We start from the raw sequence: 18,708 nt of genomic DNA, 5'->3' as shown, positions 1-18,708 counted from the left end.
ATCAATGGACAGTAGAGTATCACCAGGGGTGTTCCCGATGGAACCAGTAGGCTTGATCCAGCCTCTGAGCCCCAGCACATGAGTGCCCACTCCCCCTGCCTCCCCTGCAGGCCTGTGTTAAACCTGCTGCAGGGGAGGCCTGCCAGGTACTCAGGGTCATGGATAGCAGCAGGTGGCTCTGAGGCCAGGAATGGTGAAATCCGAGGGAGGGACGGGACAGGGCCGGAGAAGCATGCTGGGGGGCCCTGGAAGGAGAATTATCGGCGAAGGGCGGGTGCTCACCGTGCCCCACATCGCGGACACTGAATGGTGGGGTGGGGGGGCCCAGGGTGGGCACGGGGCACTACGGAGCGGGTACCGGGTCCAGGACCGGCGGGCGCCGGGCAGACTCCGTCCCCCGCTGCTCCGCGCCTCGCTTTCCTCCACTGGAAAATGGGCAGGAGCGCGGGCCCGTCTCCAGGACGCATCGCGTCAACGCCGGGTCTTATTCGCCCTTGGTCGCCGCCGCCGCCGCCTCTGGGAGACAGAGCACCCTTGCGCCCTCAGGGTCTCGGACGCCGCGACAAGCCCCAAGTCCCCTCCGCCCGCGCCCCCTTCGGGGCGGAGCTTGTGCCGGCCCCGCCCCCCAGCCCCAGCGCTCCGGCCGGCGCGCCCCCGGCCCAGCTGCGGCGCGTGACGCGAGGCGCGCGGCTCCGGCGGCCACCGCGGGCGGGCGCAAGCGGCGGCGGCGGCCGACGAGCGGGCGACATGGCGGCAGCCGGGACAGCGGCGGGGACGGCGGGACCCGAGCCCATGCCGAGCTACGCGCAGCTGGTGCAGCGCGGCTGGGGCAGCGCGCTGGCGGCGGCGCGGGGCTGCGCGGACTGCGGCTGGGGGCTGGCGCGCCGCGGCCTGGCCGAGCACGCGCACCTGGCGCCGCCCGAGCTGCTGCTGCTGGCGCTCGGCGCGCTCGGCTGGACGGCGCTGCGCTCGGCGGCCACCGCGCGCCTCTTTCGGGTCAGTGCCACCGAGGGCCGGGACGTGGGGCCGCGGGCTGGGAGGGGCCGGGCTGTTATCGGGGGCCCGGGCCACGGACCCCGGGCCCTCGCGTGCCCCTTTCTGCCTCTACGGGCCGGGTCACTGGAACGTGGGGCGCCTGCGGCTGGAGGAGCTGGTCCCTTTAGGGCTGAGAGGGGTGGGGGTGGGGTGGATGCGGGGGTGTGGCCGAGCTGTAGGAACGCCGGACCGTGGGGACCCCCACACGGATGGGGTGTTCCGGATGTAGGGGAACCAGGGCAGACTTAGACCCGTCAGTGCCGGACAAGGCGGCCCCGGGCGGTGGGAGAGCCCGGGCCGCCGCGCGCCCTTTTAGGAGGGCCGAACCCGGGATGGAGGAGCTGAGGACGCGGGCGAGGTGGGCTAAGTGCACTGGAGCCGCCTGCGCCTTGCGCCTCGGGGCCATGCGGAGCGCGCTCGCAACCGGAGCGGGGCCCGAGGTCCTTGGGGGCGGCGGAGCCGACTTGTCCGCTGCTACCGGGAAGAGGCCGGAGCTACCCGGTCGCTGCCTCGCGCATGTCTGGAGTCAGCGCCACCCTCCGACGTGGGGAGGCAAAGGCCTGGGCTCCCGACCACGCCGGTGGTCGCAGTCTTGGGAGGTGGCACGGCCTGGGTCTCCAGGGCTGGACCGGGCTGCCTCCGAGGGGCTGCGTCCGAATTGCCCAGTTTCTAGCGAGTCTGAGGAGGCTACCGCTCCAGTTGGAGAGTGACCCTGTGGGTGACATTGGCGCCTGGCCTCCCTCCCATCCTTAGGGAGGGGTCGCTGCTAGGAGAGCTGCTGGGAAGGCATTTGGGCCCCTAGCTTGGCTGCGACTCCCCCATGGACCGACTGGGGACACCCCGCCCCAATCTGGCTGGAGGTGGCAGGGGGTGCAGGGACAGAGTGCTCGGCGCCAACAAAGGGGCCTTTCTCTACTGGCTGGGAAGAGGCTGGCTCTTGTTAAGTCAAGGATAGGGTGTTGTTTGGCCGCCACTGTCCCCACCACCGTCCCCGTATCACCCACATGGGGAAGAGACCCCAGCCACCACCCTGCTCCAGGGACGGGAAAGCAGGCACATGTGCCCCTCCACAGGTCAGCCTTGGTCCATATCTGGCTTTGCTGCTCCCCCTATACTTTCCCAATTTCCAGCTGGGAAGTGGGAGATCCAGGAAGTTGAGGGTCAGAGCCCAGGCGGGGCATGTGGTTGGTCTGGGACAACCAGAGTGGAGCCACCTCCCTCCCGGAGGGGCAGGCTTGGCAATGAGGGGGGCTGGTGGCAAGATCGCAAACACCCTCCCTTTTGGAACCCCCGGAGCTACCGTCAGTCCAGGTGGGACGAGCACAATTCCAGGCTCGCCCTTCCCAAGAAATGGGTGGAGGGGCTGCCCTCTCCTCCAAAGCTCATCTTCTTGGCAGCCGCCTGGTTGCCAGGGGTTACTGAAACTGGCTCCAGCTGTCTCCATGGCAACCGTTGGCGCTCCGGGCCCCCTCCAGCCTCTCCCGGAGGGAAGGGGGCGGGCTTGACCCAGCAGCCCTGGAGCCCCGCCCCCAGGGAGCTTGAGGCCCAGGCTCCTGGACTCCAGGGGATCTGTGCCCCCCTCCTCAATTTCTCCATGCCTCACCACTGCATGACCCCTCTTCCTTCGAGTCCTCCCTGGTGTCTCCCTAGGTCCCTGGGGCTCAGCTCGTGTCTTACCATCTCACTGAACATTCTTTCCTTGCCCTCTCCCCTTTCTCTCTCTGCCCCGTTCCCCCCTCCGTCCCTCCACATTTTCATGCTCTCCCCCAGCTACCCACCCCATCTTCCCCAACCCACTTCTCTCTAGTCTACCCCCAAATTCTGCCTCCGAGGTACCTCCCATAGGGATCACTTGGGTCTCCCACCTCCATTCTGCCAGATGCCCCCATACTCACCTCCAGGCTCTCTTCACAGGTTTATCTCCACAGTCCCCTTCATATCTTCTCTTTAACCCCCCTCCCTCCTCCCTGTTCTATCCCCAGCACCCTCTGTGACCCCCAGCTCCCCTGGGCTGACCTCATTGGTCTCCCTTGTCTTACACTCACATGTCCCCCTCCTTGCCATCAGGGCTTTCCCTCAGGTCTTCCCTCACCCCCCTCCCCACCCTGCACCGGACAGCTGGGCACTAAGTTTAGCCCTTGGCTGGCACACATGGGCTCTGGTTACGCTCCAGGCGACTGTGGGTACTGGCCCCGGCCCTCCCCAACACCACCCAGCCTGGAGGGCCCCTGAGCCTGGGTTTCCTGGCCCTGGGCCCCTCGCGCTGATGGCCACCCACCTTCTCACCCGTAGCCCCTGGCCAAGCGGTGTCGCCTCCAGCCTAGAGATGCCGCCAAGATGCCTGAGAGCGCCTGGAAGTTTCTCTTCTACCTGGGTGCCTGGAGCTACAGCGCCTACCTGCTCTTCGGCACCGACTACCCCTTCTTTCACGACCCACCCTCTGTGTTCTACGGTAGGGGCCTTGCCAGATGGAGCAGGGTCGGGGAGGGTTCTGCTCTGCACATGGAGAGGGGTACGTGGGGGAGCCAGACACTCATCACACGTCTCATGCTGGATATCTTCCCCAAGACAAGGCCCCAAGGTAGCCCCAAGACAAGGGTGATCAAAGGACTTTGGAGACAGGAAAATGCCCTCTCTAGACACTGGTCCTATTAGGGCTCAGGGAGGCACAATGAATGAGGTGAGCCCTTGTGTGGGCCCTGGTGGGCATTCCTGGAACAGCATGTGCAAAGGCCCTGGGGCATGCGTGGGCTTGGTGCATGAGGACAAGAGGAACATAGGAGGAGTTTGAGTTTTCTCCCAAATGAGACGGGTTTGTGGATCATAAAAAGCTTCTGGCTACCATGTGGAGGCAGGAGAGTCTTGGATAAGGAAGAAAGTGGCCCGGTGGGCCTTAGGTGGCTTATGTGGCTTTGACCAGCTTGGCAGAGACAACAATGGTGTGAAATGGCTGCATCCGTTGATTGGGTCAGATAAAAGGGTTGTCAAGGCCTGAGCTTGGTGGGACAGGCAGGAAGGTGACAGTAGTGTCCTTTATTGTCAACAGGCAGCCTGTTACAGAAAACCCTGTGACGGGGCTGTCAGGATTTCTCTGTTCCTGTGCCGACCTCCCAGGCTGTGTACCAGGGACACACACGGACATGTTTCCGGCCGTGTGACATAAACAGTTTCAGAAGGCTCCTGGTGGCACCAAGCCCCACGCTCCCATCAGAGGGCTGGGCACAGAGCTGCTGTGTTTCGGTGTCCTGGTGACAAGCCTGTCTTGGTGGGACCATGTCACCCATGTGGCCATTCTTATAAATCCCTAGAGGGCAGGTTTTAGCCGTCATTCAGTTTTCCTTTATGTGAATGAACCACAATGGAACTGTCTCGGTTTCAGGCATGGAGTTTTTTCTGGCTTTTTCTTACAAATTATGCTGTGATCACATGCTCGCAGGTTAGCTGCTTATTTGCATGTGCGTTTAGTGGGCGCCTACTGTGTACCGGGCACTGTGCTGACACGGCTGTGAGCACAAGAGCTCCCAGCCTTGATGTCTTGTGGTGCCAGTGAAATGTGAAATCTGTGAACAGCCTGATGAGAAAACTTGGGGGAAAGGGGGGGGGGGAGGGAGAATTTTCTACAGGGATGAGGACGGCCTCACCAAAAGTGACTTTTGAATGGGGACCTGGAGGTGCCTAGAGCAGATCAGAACTGCACTGGCCACTGCGGGATGGGCACACTCCTGGCAGATCAGAGCAGCGAGGAGCCCCCCAAGTCCAGGGGCTGGGATCTGGAGCGGAGGTTGGTGGGGGGGGTGGTGGAGGTGGGAGGGGGGTTCAGGGAGAGCAGGAGCTGGGTTTGGGACACCCAGGAGCTGCTCCCAGAGGCCAGAGAGGGGGAATGTGGTGGGGTGACCCCAGAGCAGCAGGTGGATGTGAACGTGGAGAGCAGGCTGGCAGTCCGTGAACGGAGCCCGGCCCCCGAGGGCGCGGAGTTGCAGACAGAGTCTGGATGATGAATCGTATTTGTGCCCCCCCCACCCCCACCCTGCCTCAGACCTAGAGCTTGAAGCTGGAGGGGGACGCTCACCCATGGTAAAAGTCCTGCCAGCGTGATAGGTGGAAAACTCGGTGTCCTGTTTCCACAGTGAGCTCTGTGCATTGAGGCGCCTCCACGTTCCTTCCTTCTTTTTTTTTTTTTTTTCATGTTTATTTATTTATTTTGAGAGACAGGGAGAGCATGAGTGGGGGAGGGGCAGAAAGCGAGACGGAGAGAGAATCCCAAGCAGGCTCCACGCTGTCGGAGCACAGAGCCCAGCACGGGGCTCGATCTCACGAACCTTGAGATCATGACCCTGAGCCGAAATCCAGAGCCCGATGCTTAACTGACTGAGCCATCCAGACGCCCCGACATCCCTTCCTTCTCAAGAGGGACAGAAGCACCCGGCGGCTGTGTGTGTTGGGGGGCCTCCGCTGCCTGCAGCATTCCCACGTGGCCGAGGACAGAACTCGGAGGGAGGGCCCTGCCACAAGTGTGGGTTTTGCTGTCAAGCTCTGGGGAGCCCCCCCCCCCCAGACCTGGCCAAGTGGTGGGAGGAGATCTAATCCATTGATGGGGGAGGGGTGGCTGCATGTTTCGTTATTAGGTAAAATACACGTGACATAAAATTAGCTAAAATTCGCCCGTCACGAGTAATGCACGAGTCCACTCATACAGGGTCCTGGAGTCGCCAGATTCACAAAGACAGGAGGTGGACCGGCGGGTGCCAGGGCTGGGGGAGGGGACGGGGAGCGGGTGTTCAGTGGGGACAGTTTCAGTTTTCCAAGATGAAAAGAGTTCTGGGGATTGGCTGGAGTTTTATAACATGAAAGGAGTTCACACATAACAGTGTGAACATATGAATGCTACTGAACTTAAAAATGGCTCAGATGGCGATGCTTATGTTGCATATGTTTTATCATAGTTTAAACAAATTCACCATTTGGGGGCGCCCAGGTCGCTCAGTCGGTTAAGCTTCCGGCTTCGGCTCCTGTCATGATCTCGCGGGTTTGTGGGTTTGAGCCCTACATCGGGACCTCTGCTGTCAGCACAGAGCCTGCTTCGGATCTTGTGTCCCCCTCTCTCTGCCCCTCCCCTGCTTGCGTGTGCGCGCTCTCTCTCTCTCAGAAATAAACATTAAAAAAAATACAATTTAAAAAGTCACCATTTAAAAAAATTGTTTTTTTAAAAAAATTTTTTTTAACGTTTTTATTTATTTTTAATTTTTTTTTCAACGTTTATTTATTTTTGGGGGGACAGAGAGAGACAGAGCATGAACGGGGGAGGGGCAGAGAGAGAGGGAGACACAGAATCAGAAGCAGGCTCCAGGCTCTGAGCCGTCAGCCCAGAGCCCGACGCGGGGCTCGAACTCACGGACCGCGAGATCGTGACCTGGCTGACGTCGGACGCTTAACCGACTGCGCCACCCAGGCGCCCCCGTTTTTATTTATTTATTTTTTCAACATTTATTTATTTTTGGGACAGAGAGAGACAGAGCATGAACGGGGGAGGGACAGAGAGAGAGGGAGACACAGAATCAGAAGCAGGCTCCAGGCTCTGAGCCGTCAGCCCAGAGCCCGACGCGGGGCTCGAACTCACGGACCGCGAGATCGTGACCTGGCTGACGTCGGACGCTTAACCGACTGCGCCACCCAGGCGCCCCCGTTTTTATTTATTTATTTTTTCAACATTTATTTATTTTTGGGACAGAGAGAGACAGAGCATGAACGGGGGAGGGACAGAGAGAGAGGGAGACACAGAATCAGAAGCAGGCTCCAGGCTCTGAGCCGTCAGCCCAGAGCCCGACGCAGGGCTCGAACTCACGGACCGTGAGATCGTGACCTGAGCTGAAGTCGGATGCTCAACCGACTGAGCCACCCAGGCGCCCCCAAAAAAAAAAAAATTTTTTTTAACGTTTATTTATTTTTGAGACAGAGACAGAGCATGAACGGGGGAGGGGCAGAGAGAGGGAGACACAGAATCCAAAACAGGTTCCAGGCTCCGAGCTGTCAGCACAGAGCCCGACGCGGGGCTCGAACTCACAAACTGCGAGATCATGACCTGAGCCGAAGTTGGCCGCTCAACCGACTGAGCCACCCAGGCGCCCCCCAAAATTCACCATTTTAAAGTGAACAGTTCAGAGGCATTTAGTGCATTCCCAATCTTGTGCCACCATCACCTCTGTCTAGTTCCAGAACATTTCCATCACGCCAAAAGGAGACCCTGTCCCCATGAGCAGCACTGCCTCCCCGGCCCCTGGCACCCCCGAATCTGCTTTCTGTCTCTATGGAGTCTCCTGTTCTGGACATTTCATACACATGGAATTGTGCATCACGTGACCTCTTGTGTCTGGCTTCTTTCACTCCGCCTCTTGTTTTTGACGTTCATCCACACGGCCGTGTGTGCCAGCGCATCGCTCCTTTCTAGAAACGGCTGAGTGATGTTCCGTCGTGTGGCCAGACCACGTTTTGCTCACCCCCTCACTAGTTGACGGACACTCTGGGTTGCTTCCACCTTTTGGGGATTGTGAACAGTGCTGGTGTGGATGCGCGTGTACACGGAGCCCTGGTTTTAGTTCCCTTGAGTACAAACCAGGAGTGGATTTGCTGGATGACGGAGCTTGTGTGTTCACGGCTGTTGAAGCCGCTATGGGGAGTGGACAGTCGGGAACAGGCTCTGGAAGGTCAGGGGGAGCTGGGGCAGAGCCGGGAGGGAGGCAGCGGTGCCTGGCCCAGGGTCAGGGTGGCGAGGGCAGAGGAAGTGAGCAGAGGTATGGAAGGAAGGGGGCCCTGGATGGGGGTCCAAGTGGGTCCCGGGTGCATAAGAGGTCAAGGCACAGACGAAGAATTGTCACCGAGGCGAGGGCACTGAGTATTTTTAGGGGACACCAGGCTTCAGGGGAACATGAGGGTCTGGTTCCAGGTCTCTGAGGCTGGGGGACAGGAGGCCCCGGATGGAGCCCAAGGAGGCCGTTTTAGGGAGTGGCCAGAGAACAAGACACAATCCAGAGAAGTCCAGGTCAATGCAGACAGAGCCCTCTTGGGGAGGAAGCAGAGGTGATGGGGAGAGCTGAGGGGCCAGTGTCACCGGGAGGGTGTGAAGCCTGCATATGGGTGGGCACAGGTGCCAGGAGGAATGGGGGTGGCTGCAGGAGCCGGTGAAGGGGAGTCACAACCCACCTGGTGGGACAGTCCGTACTCATGGCATTGGCAGGTCCGATTTCTGCCTCAGCCGTCCCGCCCAGCATGGCGAGGCAGGGGGCAGCCTCCATCCAGCTGGGATTGGAGACCCCAGGCCAGGGGCATCGGGGCTGGCTCAGGAGAGCCCGATGAGTAAGAGAAGACAGGAAGGGGGGCCAAGCCAGAGTTGGAAATCCTGCAAGGGACAGGTTTCAGGGGTAGGAGCACCTTTTTCTATAAATCTAGAGCTGTTCCGAAAAGTAACAGCTATTCGCAAAAAATAACGGGTAGAGAAGGAGAACAGAAAACCGGCGACCAGGACACCTGCAGAAACGGGTGGCATGCCCTGGCTTGTGGAGGACGCACCCCAGCTTGAGGCGTCCTGGAGGCCCTGTAGGTCCCTGCCAACACAGTCCTGCTATCCCCAGACTGGACGTCGGGCATGGCGGTACCACGGGACATCGCAGCCGCCTACCTGCTGCAGGGAAGCTTTTACGGCCATTCCATCTATGCCACGCTGTACATGGACGCCTGGCGCAAGGACTCAGTGGTCATGCTCGTCCACCATGTGGTCACCCTGGTCCTCATCGTCTCCTCCTATGCCTTCCGGTGAGTCCAGGAGCAGGCAGGAGGGCACAGGGCACAGCATGAGCACAGAGAGGAGGCTGGCATGGGGCACAGGCTAATGACTGTAGGGGAAGGGGGCCACGGTGAGTATCCGCGGGGGGAGGGGTGGTTATGAAGAGAGATTCCAGAGGGACGGGGTATAGCAAGTGCAGAGAGCCCCCCACTCTGCTCATCCCCCCATCCATCCCCCTCCAACCCCACGGCAGCCTTGGCCGGGTCACGTAGCAAGTGTTTACTGGCCGCCTGCCACGCACGGGTGTGCGTGGTGCGGCTGTGAACCCGAGAGACCGACCCTGGCATTCTAGAGCCACTGCAGCCAGCACATGTGGCCCCTGAGTGCTTCAGATGTAGCCTATCCGTACTTCAACACGCATAGGTGTAAAATCCCACGCAATTTCAAAGGCAAAGGAGAGTGAATATACGTGGCCAATGCTTTTGCTGTATCAACCGCATGTTAAGATGACAATATTTTGGATGTACTGAGTTCATTAGCATATAGCATTAAAATTAATTTTTATCTCTTCTTCTTTACTGGTATGTGTGGTTTGTTTTTTGTTTTGTTTTGTTTTTGTTTTTGTTTTTAAACAAGATGTTTTTTTTTTTTAATTTTTTTTTTCAACGTTTATTTATTTTTGGGACAGAGAGAGACAGAGCATGAACGGGGGAGGGGCAGAGAGAGAGGGAGACACAGAATCGGAAACAGGCTCCAGGCCCTGAGCCATCAGCCCAGAGCCCGACGCGGGGCTCGAACTCACGGACCGCGAGATCGTGACCTGGCTGAAGTCGGACGCTTAACCGACTGCGCCACCCAGGCGCCCCTGTTTTTGTTTTTTTTTAATGTGGCTGCTACAGAATGTCAAATAACAGACGGTTCATGTCCTGTTCCTATTGGACTAGCTGATCTAGCTACACTCTCCAGTACGGCAGCTGCTGGCCACTCGGGCCTATTTCAACTTTAATTACACGGAAGTAAAGTCGTATATTCTGTTCAGCCACACCAGCCACATTTCCGCTGCTCAGTGGTCACATGTGGCTGATGGCTCTCGTATTAGACAAGGCAGGTTTAGAACATGCCTATCATTTTAGAAAATTCTATCAGCACTGCTGTAGAGCAGAATCCGATGATAAAACCCAAGCAAACAAATGAGAAAAGAACTCAAGAGTTTGTTTAAAAGTGATACCTGTGAAGAAAAATCAAGTCCGGAGATCAGGGCCACAGGGGTGGTGAGGTACAGATGGGTGGCTGGGTGACAGGTGAGCCAAGACTGAAGGGAGGTGAAGGAAGGCTCCACGAACACCGGGGAGGTACATGTTAGGGGATGGTGACAGCATGTGCAAAGGGCCTGCGGCACACGAGCTGTCAAGAGGGCAGAGTGAAAGAGCCCAAGCCACACCAGGCTGAATTCAGGCCCAGTGGCCCAAGCAGCTGTAAGGTGGAATGCTGGGGAGGGATAGTGGGACTGCCTTCAGGCTCCTTCAGAGCCTAGTGCCGACTTGGCCTTTCCTGGGCAGGTCTGCAGCTTGCAGCAGTGTTCAGGTTAAACAAACAAAAAACCTAGGAGTGTTAGCATGGCAGTGATGTTTAAGGTGAGGGAAAAACTTGTGGGGGATCTGGATACAAAATGGCCCAGGCCACTGAGGGTCAGGGGTCCCAGAGATGAGGAGGGACAGACAACTTCCAGGGAGGCTCTTAGGTCACCTGGGGACAGTGAGACAGGGAGGGTGCAGATGGGGCTGCCGAGGGGCAGGTACAGCTTGGGTGCTGCCACTGACCTGGCCAGTGGCAGGAATGGGCAAGTCACGTGGGCCAGGGAGGACAGCTTCGAAGGGGCCTACAGGAAGCTTGGGGCGCAGCCTTGCTGCAGGGCAAGGGTCCCCAGTGTAACCCGCTCTCCCCTGTCCCACTTCCCCCCCCCCCCCCCAGGTACCACAATGTGGGCATCCTCGTGCTCTTCCTGCATGACATTAGCGACGTGCAGCTGGAATTTACCAAGCTCAATGTCTACTTCAAGTCTCGCGGAGGCTCCCACCACAGGCTCCACGCGCTGGCCTCCGACCTGGGCTGCCTCAGCTTCTGCCTCAGCTGGTGAGTGGGGGAGGGGCAGGGAAGGAGGCGGAGCTGGTGGGAAGGGGCGGGGCATTCGGGAGGAGGTGGGGCTGGCGAGAAGGGGCGGGGCACTCAGGGGAGGAGGTGGGGCTTGTGGGAAGGGGTGAGGCCAAGCGGGGAAGGAGGTGGGGCTGGTGAGGTGGGCAGGGCCTCCCGGATGGGAGAGCCACGGAGGGGGTGCTGGGGGGGGGGGGGGGCGGAAGCAGGGCAGAATCAGGATTGGGCCGGAAAGGACAGAGCGGGAATGGAGACGGATGGGCAGGGGTGGGCGAGGAGACAGGGGTGGGTAGGGATGTGCAGGGACAGGTGGATGAGTCCAGATGGGACGGCACAGGGGCCGAGTGGGGCAACCCTCCCCCTCTCCCAGACAGCTTCCCCCACCCACCCCTCCCCGCTGCAGGTTCTGGTTCCGCCTCTACTGGTTCCCGCTCAAGGTTCTGTACGCCACGTGTCACTGCAGCCTGCGCTCAGTGCCTGACATCCCCTTCTACTTCTTCTTCAATGCGCTCCTTCTGTTGCTCACCCTCATGAACCTCTACTGGTTCCTGGTGAGTCGGAGCCCCCAGCTCCTTGTCCACCGGCTGCTCCTCAGTTGCTAGTCCTGTCCTGGTCCCCCGGCCCCAAGCAGCGGTCCAGGCACAGGCCGTTCTCGGGCACACCCGGGGCGGGGCGTATTCGGCAGCAGGAACGGCGGCGGCGCGTGCGCTGGGCCGGTGGCCCCGGAGCGCGCGGCCTCTAGGAGGGCAGCAGGATCAGGGCAGAAGTGGCTTTTTCTCACCGGTGCCTCCCCCTCCCACAGTACATCGTGGCCTTTGCTGCCAAGGTGCTGACGGGCCAGGTACGCGAACTGAAGGACGTCCGGGAATACGACGCGGCAGAGGCCCAGAGCCCCAAGGCCAGCAAAGCTGAGTGAGTGTGGAGGGGCCGCCGCCCCAGTTCATTCCTTTAGCCACGTCCGTCTGGCCCCGCGCTCTGTGGGCCGGCCCCGGAGACAAGGCAGCGGATGATGTCGCCACGCCACGGACGCTGCATCCAAAAGAGCCTGCATCCAAGAGAGACTGTAATAAAGGCATGGATGATGTAGCAACAGAGTTAGATGCTGCAAGGACAGACGGGAAGTGCGTAGACAGGTGTGGGGGTGGGGGCGGACTGGCGAAAGGCAAGAATCGGGGTAGGAGCGGTGAGGCCAAGCTGAGGAGCTGGTCCAGTGGGTGAGCAACCATTAGCCAGGCCAGAGAGTGACCTCTAAGCAGGTGGCAGTGGAGGTGGGGATGCAGGGGTGCCTTGGTGGCCCAGAGAGCCCCCACTCTGTCCATGTTGACTCTTCCCGGCCTTGAGGTCCAGCAGGGCAGCCCAGTGGTCAGCCAAGCAGGAGGTAAGGCTGGGGGGCTCAGGCCCTAGGAGTCCTAGGGAAGGAGGAAAAAGGGGGGGTCCTCATCAAGCATCATGGAGGTAGGCCCCCAGGACTCACCAGCCCCAGGTTATAAGCCAGATGGTGTTCAAAGCCCCTAGCCTGGAGGGGCCCCAGGAGTGAATGGAGGCAGGTTTGGGTGGCCAGCAGAGTCTAGGGTGCACGGCGCCCCGGAGACAACACGAGGAGGGTTTGAGCAGCAGCGAGGTCGGAGGCTCCCGACGACTCACAAGGCACTGAGCCAGTGGCCCCTGTGACTTGGCTGCTGGAGGCCTCATCAGTGAACGACCTGGGAAAGGTGGTTTCAGGGAAGCAGTGGGCTCAGAGCTCGATGAGATAGGTCAGAACGGGCAGTGAGGAGGGTGAGAGAAGCAGAGATTTAAAACATCTCCTTGGAGTTCAGAGGCAGGGGAGCAGAGAACTGGAGGATTAGCAGAGCGGAGAGCTGAATCAGAGGAGGGCTCTGTGGCTGGTTCGCATGAATAAAAGCACTTTGCACCCTCAAAGCAGGAGACTACAAGTGGGGGCTGCTAAGGCCAAAAAGCTGGCACCCAGGGCAGAGCGGGACCAGACAGGTGAGCAGGGGTCACAGACATGAGAGGCTGGGCAGCAGGTGTGGTCTCCCCAGCTGGGTTGTGTGTGGGCCTGTTGGCCAAGGTGACTGATCATCACGAGGCCGTCACTGTCATCGGGGCATGTGGGCACAGGGGCCATAGTGGGAGGAGGAGAGTGATCAGATCCCAACTGTGCTGTTTTAGGCGAAACAAATAAAAAGAAACAAAGACAATCCAAGACTTCAGGGCTGTGTGCACTGGCAGAGGGGGATTAAGAGTCTAGTTTGGGGGATGTTAGATGGTCCGATGTCCAGGGGACATGAATTGGCCATTCCATAAAGACTTCAGTGAGGTCTCGCCGAAGAGTCTGACCAACCCTCAGAGGCTTCCAGAGAAAGCAACGGCTAAAGAGAACTCCAGGGGTGGGAGAGGGGAGCACCTGCTTGGCCAAAACTAAAAACCCGAAAGATCTTCCTGCTGTAAACCAGTGAACTCCTGGTGGAGATGTCCTCGCAATGCAGAGCCCAAGGCAAAGAGCAGGCCAGACCACCCAGCCCTGCTCAGTGCTGCCCCCTCCTCTGTCTGCCCTGAGAATGCCCAGCCAGAATGTGCGTTGAGGAGCTGGCACCTGGCCAGCATTTCCAGTAGGATGAAATTACAAATGGCAGGGCATACCAGGGAACACGCTGCCACGATTGACCCCGTGGGCATCACCGGCAGAAGAACCAAGTTCCCCAAGGTTGGCTAGAGTTAGCTCAGTTGGGTATAAAATGGAATGGGGTAAAAAGCAAGGAGCGTGTGGAACATGCTACAGAAAAGTGGTCAGGACGCCTCCAAACCATCAGGTCATGGAAAACAAGGAGGCTGAGGAACTGTCCCAGGTCAGAGGAGACTAAGAAGACACGGTGACTGAATGCAGTGTGGGATCATGGACCAGAAAAAGGACACCCGTGGAAAAACTGGCAAAATCCAAATAAGGCCTACACTTAGTTCACAGCGCTGTCCCAGCCTTGGTTTCCTAGTGTGACAAATACACTGTGGAGGTGTAAGATGGTAACATTGAGGGAGGCTGGGTGAGGGCTACACCCGAGCTCCCCGTACTGTCTTTGCAACGTCTCTGCCAATCTACAATTATCCGAAAATAGAAATCTTACTAAGAAAAACAAAAGGCGTGAAAAACCATCACAAATGACGTCGGATGTCATTTTACGTTGCCGGGGCCCTCGTAACAAAGTGCCACACGTTGGGGGAGCTTTAAAACAACAGAAATTTATCCCTCACGGTCCTGGAGACCAGAAGTCTGAAATTGCCAGCAGGGCCGTGCTCCCTCTGACGTCTCTAGCAGAGGATCCTTCCTTGTCTCTTCCAGCTTCTGGGGATTCCAGGTGTTTCTCCGCATCACCCCGATCTCCATTTTCTGTCTTCGCATGACCTTCTCCTCTCTGGCTCTTCTCTCTTGTAAGGACACTTGTCCTTGGATTTAGGGCCCACCCTAAAGCCAGGATGAGGTCATCCCAGATCCCTTCACTTACAACTGCAGAGACCTTCTTTTCCAAATAAAGTCACATTCACAGGTGCCAGAGATTAGGATGTGGACGTACCTTTTTGGGGACCACTCCTCGCCCTGCTGTGCATGTTAAGACTCATACAATTAGATACAGCTGAAGAGAGAATCGCTAACTGAAAAGCTGTGAACAAGTGGCCCAGAAGACACTGAAAACAGTTGGAAAATATGACAGCTGGAATTCTAAGAATCGCCTGGGCTAGCTGAGTTCTCACAGGAGAACAGAGAGAGACCGTACGAGAAGATGTAACGTGGAGCATTTTCCAGATGTAAAGATGTAAATCATAAAGAGGACGAGTAAAAAGACATCCAGGCCCCAAACACACCGCGGTGAAAAATGCAAAACAGCCCCAGAAAAGATGGCCAATGAACCGTAACACTAACAGCAGCGAGGGACGCTGGGCGATCGTGGAGAAAACTAGCATGTCAAGTCCTGAAGCAACTGGGAATTTCACACGAATTTTTTTTTTTTTTTTTTTTGAGAGAGAGAGAGAGCACGCGCACGCTCATGAGTGGGGGAGGGGCAGAAGGAGAGGGAGAATCTCAAGCAGGCTCTGCCCTGTCAGCGCAGAGCCCAACGTGGGGCTCGATCCCACGAACCATGAGATGATAACCTGGACCGACATCAAGAGTCGGGCGCTTAACTGACTGAGCCACCCAGGTGCCCCCTTCATACACAATTTTGACAGCATTTGCTCGAGGACGCCTGGCTGGCTCAGCCAGTGGAGCACAAGACTCTTGACCTCAGGGTCATGAGTTTGAGCCCCTCGTTGAATATAGAGTTTACTTTTAAAAATGAATAAAATCTTTAAATAAAAACAATTACTCCAGAGATAGGACACCCACAAGAACGAAACCTACGAAAATGTACCGTCCATAGATCTCGATGGGTATATTTCAGAAAACAGAAACACTATCCCAAGAGGCAGATCAGCAGATGAAATGATACATACCTGGGTGAAAAATTTTAAATGCCTAATTTGATATTTAAAGAGAGTGAGGGGCGCCTGGGTGGCTCAGTCGGTTGAGCAACCGACTTCGGCTCAGGTCATGATCTCACGGTTTGTGAGTTCGAGCCCCACATCGGGCTCTGTGCTGACAGCTCAGAGCCTGGAGCCTGCTTCCCATTCTGTGTCTCCCTTGCTCTCTGCCCCTCCCCCACTCATGCTGTGTGTCTGTCTCAGAAATAAATAAATGTAAAAAAAAAAAAAAATTAAAAAAAAAAGAAAGAAAGTGAGACCTGATGTAGTAAATATCAAAATGGGGTTGGGGCCTTTGCACTTGGCAGGAGGGTGGGGTTTACCGTTAGCAGATAGTAAATACTTCTGTTAATGCTATTGGGGCATAGAGGGCAGCCCGGAAAAAAAAAAAAAAAGTACAACAAAATAAATGCAAAAAAGGTTAGTGAGAGCAGGATAAGTGATGCAAAAGAAGAAGGTAGAATCCCAAATATCACGCATCCAAATACGCATACGCATGAAATAATCATAATGGTTGCAAGACTTTTTTTTTCCTTCAATATCCACCTCTGTACTGGTTAAAAGACTTCAAGTCCAGAGTACGTGAAAGTTGCGAGTAAAAGGATGGGACAAGAAATTCAGGTGGCATTCTTGATCTGGAACGTTCCACGGTGTACAGCCCAGAATCTCCACTTGAGGGGACTGAGGGAAGTGGTCTGGGCTCCCAAGCCGCCCAGAAGCAGGGTGAACAGATGTCCTTTTGAAGCACAGGGCATTTCTCACAACTGACCAAACCCAGCCCCCGGGGGAAATCTCAAGCGCTCAGAACCAGGATCGTGCAGGCTTCATAGGCAAAAATGCAGTGAGGTTTGAGAACAGCAAGGAATGACGACGGGGCCCACTTTTAATTCGGGAGCTGCAAAAACAAAACGTGCCAGCGAGGTAGCACCACCCCCTTCCTCACTGTGCTCGGCCTCATTCTCTCTCTCTTCTCACCTCTTCCCCCTCCCAGAACCCCTGGTCATCTGGCAGACCACCATCGGGGACTTACACAGCTCAAGTGCCCCCCACCCGGCCCCTCAGTCTGAAGCCCCCATCATCGCCTCAGGCTCCGCCCAGATCAGCAGCCATCGGGGGGGGGGGCCCTCCTCACCCCACACTCGTGCCCCACGGTACCCACCACCATTTCCCTGCTGGCCTTCCCCCCGCTCCCAGGCCCCTTTCATTTCATTCACCCCAACTTCCAAGTTACTCTCCCAGCTCACGGTGCCCCTCTGTGCACCAATCTCCGTCTCCAGGTCTGCTTGACATCCCTAGCATCTTTGAAAACATCCGGAAACAGCACATATTCCCACCCCAAACATCCTCTCCGGAATAGTTTTTCCGTTGCGGTTGAAGGAAACTCAGGGTGAAGACCTGGCCAAGCCCTAGGGAGTTCCCTCACTCCCTCTCTTCCTTACCTCTGAGGAAACATCCAGAATCCACCCGAGACGCTGCCTGCCCTCATTCATCACCCTCCAGCTTCCGCCCTTGTTCTGATTCTTTTTTCCCCATAGTGGTGCAATGAACCTGAAAAGCATAAACCTGACATCATAGAGAAGCCACACATCCCCCCCAAAATACACTAGTTTTGAGGGGGAGGGAGGGGTGCTTGGAAGCTTGTACAGAAAAATAGACCGGCATCATTGGGAAAGTTCTGATAAAAAGGCACGTGTCAGGGTACCCATCCTTGAAGGTATTAAACATAATGTATAGAAACCGAGACAGAGCTGAGTCCGTAAATAGAATAGACTCTAGTCCTAAAGATCACTGGGAGGCAGGAGCTGTCAGAACACTTGGTAACCATCTGGAGAAGAGCAAACCTTCGTGGGATCTCGAATCAGCCCGAGGGCAAACTCCCCACGGATCAGATATGGTGGCCAAGCAGAGGCTGTGAAATGAAACCAGAGCCTGAAAGGGAGATTGTGTCGTCTGGCAGTTGAACTACAAGAACAGTCCAGAAGCTGGGAACCCCACCTCTGCTCTGCTCCGGGAGCCAGCAGGCAAAGCCAGAAGAGCAAGGGCAGATGGGAGGCCCACATAGGGCTCATCTATCAACTCACAGATCAAGGGCCCCTGCCGGTTGCAGAGCGAGAAAGAGAGAGAGCCAACCACGGGAAAGGGGGCAGGGGGATGGGATGCGTGCTCCCAGGAAGGGAATCCAGTGGGTCTAGCCCAAGGGAAGAATGGATCGAAGTGACTGAGTGCATGTCCAGTGTAGATCCTTACATGAAAGGGTCTGTGAGCTAGATTGCTCTGCAAAGTGAGGGGATGGCGATACCCCTGTAGGCTAGTATCTGTGAGACGCCAGCGAGACTTGTGTAAAGCACTACACAGAAACAAGACCCCGAGGCCGAGTCGCAGGAGCGGCTCAGGCACACTGTGAGTTTTCTATTCTTTCTGATGTCTGGATCCTGAGAATATATTACCAGCTCAAGAAACTTGATACATTTGTATGTAAACCAGAAGGTGGAATCCACTTCTGCGGAGACAGACCACGTGCAAGGACAGGAAGGGCTCGCCTAAGTGGGAAAAGGAATAGGCAAAACCATGACCATTAAGCCACAGTAAGATGCGGTTTCCGCACCAGCAGGCACTGGCAAAGGCACCAAGGAGCAGGGGCAGAGACCCTTGTTGAATCTGGTAAGATGGTCGTGGGCAGACCCCCAGTGCCCAGGTCCCCTCCCAGTCGGAACCCCAGAGACCTGCCACTGATACAGGCAGGGGAAATGGAATTTACAGAGAGCAGTGGGGCACATGGGAGCGATTTCAGCGTTGCGTTTTTGGAAAATTAAGGTGCAGAAGACGGAAGTCAGGCGGAGGGCTTTTACTTCCCAGCGGCCGGGCTGTGGATGGCTCAGGAGGGAGGAGAGAGGAGGGTTTACGCCATGCCCAGTGGGCGGAAGGCAAGGTCTTCTGGCCCTGTGGGAAGGGAAGAAGGACCCAGGTGAGCCCTCGCCGGGTAGGAAAAAGAAGTGGAGGGCAAGGCAGTCGGGACAGGGCAGTATGTGGGGCATGGGGCCCGGGGCTAACCGCGGCCCGGTTCTGGCCTCTAGGAAGCCGCTGAGGAATGGCCTGGTGAGAGACAAGCGCTTCTGAACTCCTCGACCGCCTTCGCATCCCTTAGGACCCAGCCCCGCTCGACCACGCGCCCCCCTCCAGGGACCGACTACGCCCCTCCCTCGGGACTCTGGCTCCGTCCAGCTCCGCCCCAC

General features: G+C 57.2%; 1 protein-coding gene across 1 annotated transcript; it reads left to right on the top strand.

Moving 5' to 3' along the window:
- The first annotated feature begins 713 nt into the window (after positions 1 to 713).
- Positions 714 to 18,663, top strand: CERS1 (ceramide synthase 1). Its single transcript, XM_043587118.1, has 7 exons — positions 714 to 996; positions 3,328 to 3,487; positions 8,661 to 8,841; positions 10,784 to 10,945; positions 11,367 to 11,514; positions 11,766 to 11,875; positions 18,550 to 18,663. The coding sequence occupies exons 1-7, from the start codon at positions 748 to 750 to the stop codon at positions 18,590 to 18,592; spliced, it is 1,053 nt and encodes a 350-aa protein (XP_043443053.1). The 5' UTR covers positions 714 to 747; the 3' UTR covers positions 18,593 to 18,663.
- The last annotated feature ends 45 nt before the right edge of the window (positions 18,664 to 18,708 follow it).

This window comes from Prionailurus bengalensis, chromosome A2 (assembly GCF_016509475.1).
Source record: "Prionailurus bengalensis isolate Pbe53 chromosome A2, Fcat_Pben_1.1_paternal_pri, whole genome shotgun sequence".
Lineage (NCBI taxonomy): Eukaryota > Metazoa > Chordata > Mammalia > Carnivora > Felidae > Prionailurus > Prionailurus bengalensis.
This window is presented reverse-complemented; position numbering and strand designations above follow the sequence as displayed.